A 4374-nucleotide genomic window follows, 5' to 3' on the forward strand; every position below is an offset into this window, starting at 1 on the left:
GATTTCTGACCTATCCTGAAAATTTTATTAATTAATTGGATCCGGATCACCACCAAAATCTTTTCAATTCTAAGTTAGCCGATTTCTGACCTATCCTGAAAATTTTATTAATTAATTGGATCCGGATCACCACCAAAATCTTTTCAATTCTAAGTTAGCCGATTTCTGACCTATCCTGAAAATTTTATTAATTAATTGATTAATTAATTGGATCCGGATCACCACCAAAATCTAATCAATTCTAAGTTAGCCGATTTCTGACCTATCCTGAAAATTTTATTAATTAATTGATTAATTAATTGGATCCGGATCACCACCAAAATCTAATCAATTCTAAGTTAGCCCATTTCTGACCTATCCTGAAAATTTTATGACAATCCGTCCATAACTTTTTTAGTTAGGCTGTACACAAACAAACAAACGCACAAACCCACAAACCAACAAACGCCGGTGAAAACACAACCTCCTGCCAACCCCTTGGCAGAGGTAATCATATCTCTATTGTGCTGCGGCACAATTTCCCTACGGCGCTCGATCTTAGTCGCAACGTCTATGATCTTGGAAATGACAGGATCGATGTTGTGGCTGACACAACGGCTGATGCGCACGTTTCAATGGCATAACATGGTTCCCGAGCGCGTCTCAATGACCCAAACATGGCTGTTGCTTGCGCGTATTAATGGCACAAACATGGCCGACGCGTGCTCGCGAGGGCACCCGGCAGTTAGATGCGATATTATATGACTACTAGGCACTTAGGATATGACTACTAGGCACTTAAAAAAAAAAAAACCCTAACCCTAACCCTAACCTAACTTAAACCCTAAACCTAACCTAAACCCAACCCTAACCCTAAAAAAAAAAAAAATTAACAAATTAAATTAAAGTGCCTAGTAGTCATACAATATCGCATCTAACTGCCGAGTGCCTCGCGAGGTGTTGGCAGAAAGATGCGATATGATATGACTACTAGGCACTTTAATTTAATTGAATTTGTTTTTTTTTAGGGTTACGGTTTTTTCTTTTTAAGTGCCTAGTAGTCATATCCTAAGTGCCTAGTAGTCATATCCTAAGTGCCTAGTAGTCATATCCTAAGTGCCTAGTAGTCATATCATATCGCATCTATCTGCCGGGTGCTGCTCGCGAACGACCAGTGCGGCTCTCACCTTGACCAGGTCGATCTCCAGCTTCATGGATCTGTCCTTCAGCTGCGTGATCTCAGACTCCAGCTGCAGGATCTTCGTGCTCTTCTCGATGTTCTCCTTGTTGGCCGAGTCCAGCTCCAGCTTTAGTTCGTCTACCTGCACCTACACACGCGCGCGCAGAGACAGAGACACATGAGCAGTGATGGCCACACACCACACATGTCGTACTTTATGGTTATGGCTAAGTTATACGTGAGCTATACCTGAGGGCATACCTGTTTACATTATATGTGGTTATATATTAGCTATAGGTAGTGTTCCTACATCATACATGCGGCATCCCTACAACATACTTTGGTTACGTTATACATCAGTTATAGGCCATCATTATACTCCATTATCCTATAGTACGATACTCCATCGTACTTTGTTATCTGGATTACTCAGTTATGAGTGGTTATTACACATAGCTATACTCAGTGTGCTTACATCATACTCATCTATCTGAGCCTGCAGCTGCTCAGCACGGTCTCGTTGGTCGCGTAGCGCCCCCTGGTGGGCCTCCAGCTCGTCCATGCGCTCGCGTTCTAGCCGCTCGCGCTGAGCCTTGAGCCGGTCAATCTGCTGCTCCTGAAATTATAACAGCAATTATGAATAGTGCTGCTTGATAAATCACATGAAAGCTTGTTACACACTGCACATAACTGATCAGGTTGAGTCAGATAATACTTTTCGACGACGACATCGACAATGACGGACGACGACGAGGAGGTTACCTTGTCTCGAACAGCGTCCTCGAGAGAGGCGACGACCGAGTCGCTCGATTGGTCGAGCTGCAGCGACAGCTTGCTCTTCACGCCATCTAGCTGCTTGTCCTTCTCCGAGATGAGGTCTTCGAGGTTCTCGATCTGACAAGGGGAGAAGCAAGCGCAAAGGAGGATGCGTTACAACGACACGTCACCTCTTGGTTGCGTTGTCCGACGGACAGACAGATTGTGCAAATTACCTCCCCCTCCTCCCTCCCCTCTTCTCTTCTTTTCCTCTCTACCCTGTTCCCTCCCCTACCCCTCCTCCCCTCTCCTTCCTCCTTCCTCACCTTGCGCTGCAGTACGTTGATCTTGCGTTCCTTGATGTCCATGTGGTCGCGTAGTTCGTGCAGCTCTCCCCATCCTCCTCCCTCTCAGACAACAATGACAATGACAACAATGACAGGAATGAACGGAAATGACAAAGCAGAGTTACAGTAAGCGTTAAACGTGAATTGCTAGCAAACTAATGATGACATCTGTCTTGTTGTCTTCACTCACATTTTCTCCTTACCCATTGGCTTTCCTGCCGTCTCTCTCTCTCTCTCTCTCTCTCTCTCTCTCTCTCTCTCTCTCTCTCTCTCTCTCTCCCCCTCTCTCTATCTCTCACACATCGTCACATTCTCTCCCCCTCCCCTCTCGCACACTCTCACTCTCTCTCCTTTTACCTCCCTCTGTCCCATTGTCTCTCACAATATCTTCCTCTCACTATTTTCTCCCCTCTCTCTCCTTCTCCTTCCCTTCCCCCCTTTGCCTCTCTCCCTTTTCCTTCCCTTTCCCCCTTTACCTCTCTCGTGCACCCCTCACCTCTTCCTTTAACTTTTTCTTTAAGTCATCTCTCTCTTTCCTGAGTCGCTTGATATCCTCGATAGCTCTGGGATGATTTGGGTTGGGTGAAGCCATCTCTAGGAGAGCAATGTTCGCATCCTTTTCACTGATTGCTGCTCGCAATGCCTCTTGCCTGCAAAATAGATTTGTCGATAGACAAATCAGAGCAAGTAATCCTAGACAGCTTATACGGTTACGTTGTGACGATTGAATTTTGCAAAAAGGACTCATAAAGGAGGTTGTAGCTACCTCTTACGTGGTCAGGTATTTCTAAAGCTACCTCTCATTCCTTTCGGATTCATCCCACCATCACCAAAACCTTTACCATATTTTCTCCTCCCACCTCCCCCTCCCCTTCTCCCCCTCTCCTTACTTCATCTCGCTTAGTTCGGCTAGCTGGCGGTGTCTCTCGGCCCTTAGCGTCTGCAGTCGGTCGTCCTTCGACTTCTTCGCATCGTTCGCCTCCTCCAGCTGCTTCCGCATGTCCTCGAGCTGTAACCATGGCAACCAGCATCCCTGTAGGACTTCGCTAAGAACTACATGAGCGTCTTTTGCACGCCTGCTAAAGGCCTTTTTTGATATACAGTGTAGTAATGTGCAAACGCGATAATTTAACCGGTGACCGCTCGGGAGAGCCCTTAATTCAGCGGTCCGAGGGACCAGCTAAAAGTAAGTATCTTTGAAGGTAATTAAAGAAGGAGATGAGAAAAAAATACAACAACCGATTATAATACAAATACGGCTACAAATATTATGCGCGACCTCGCCGCGACCCCACCGCGACCTCGCCTCGACCTCGCCGCGACGCCGCCTCGACCTCGCCGCAACCCCACCGCGACCTCGCCACAATCCCACCGCGATTCCGCTTCGACCTAGCTGTGACCCCACCGCAACCCCACCGCGACCTCGCCGCGACCCCGCCGTGACCTCGCCCGCACCTGCATCTCGACGTCTCGCAGCTTGTTGCGATACTCGGCGATGGCGACCTCGCGCTCGGCCGTGATCTTGACGCTCTCGCGCAGCGCCTCCTCCAGCTCCTCCACGCGCTCATTACGGTGCTTCAGCGTCGTCTGCCAGCGAAGAAAAACAAGTGAACGTCTCGGTAATGTAGCCACCAGAGGGCGCCAGTAGCGTAGAGAATGAGCTTTCACTGGTTTCGCCCGTGTATACACACGAGTATTCCCTAGTTTTCCTCAAGTTTGAATAGGAGTAATCCCTGGTTTCCCCTCTAAATTAGACACAAGCTTTCCCTGATTCACTCCCCCCCCACTCACCTGAGTTTAACACAAACAAGTTTTCCCTGATCTTTTCACAAGTTTTAAAATCCCATTTGTGAATTAATCGTGTTTGCGTGTGTGACGCGCACGCTGTACCTGCATGTCGACGCCGTTCTGCTTCATGTCGCCCTCGCGTTTCTTCGCTTCGTCCAGCAGCTGGACGCTCCTCTTCTGCTCGCGCTTCTGCATGCCCAGCTTCTTAGTCTGCTCTGTCACCTGTCTGTATGCACACGAGAGGAGCCAGCACTTGTTAGTGGGCTGTGTGTGTGCGTGCGTGCGTGTGTGTGTGTGTGTGTGTGTGTGTGTGTGTGTGTGTGT

The 4374-nt window shown here is 48.1% G+C and overlaps 1 protein-coding gene across 1 annotated transcript in view; it reads right to left on the minus strand.

Moving 5' to 3' along the window:
• The window catches only part of LOC106816732 (ELKS/Rab6-interacting/CAST family member 1-like), a gene marked incomplete in the record, with an annotated part of 24829 nt that overhangs the window by 10860 nt on the left and 9595 nt on the right, over nt 1-4374 (minus strand). The window contains 4 exon segments of the mRNA XM_014821349.1: nt 2759-2912; nt 3153-3271; nt 3718-3849; nt 4153-4265. Of these exon segments, the coding sequence (XP_014676835.1) occupies nt 2759-2912; nt 3153-3271; nt 3718-3849; nt 4153-4265 (518 nt within the window).

Source organism: Priapulus caudatus, unplaced genomic scaffold, assembly GCF_000485595.1.
Source record: "Priapulus caudatus unplaced genomic scaffold, Priapulus_caudatus-5.0.1 Scaffold1469, whole genome shotgun sequence".
NCBI classification, from domain to species: Eukaryota; Metazoa; Priapulida; class Priapulimorpha; order Priapulimorphida; family Priapulidae; genus Priapulus; species Priapulus caudatus.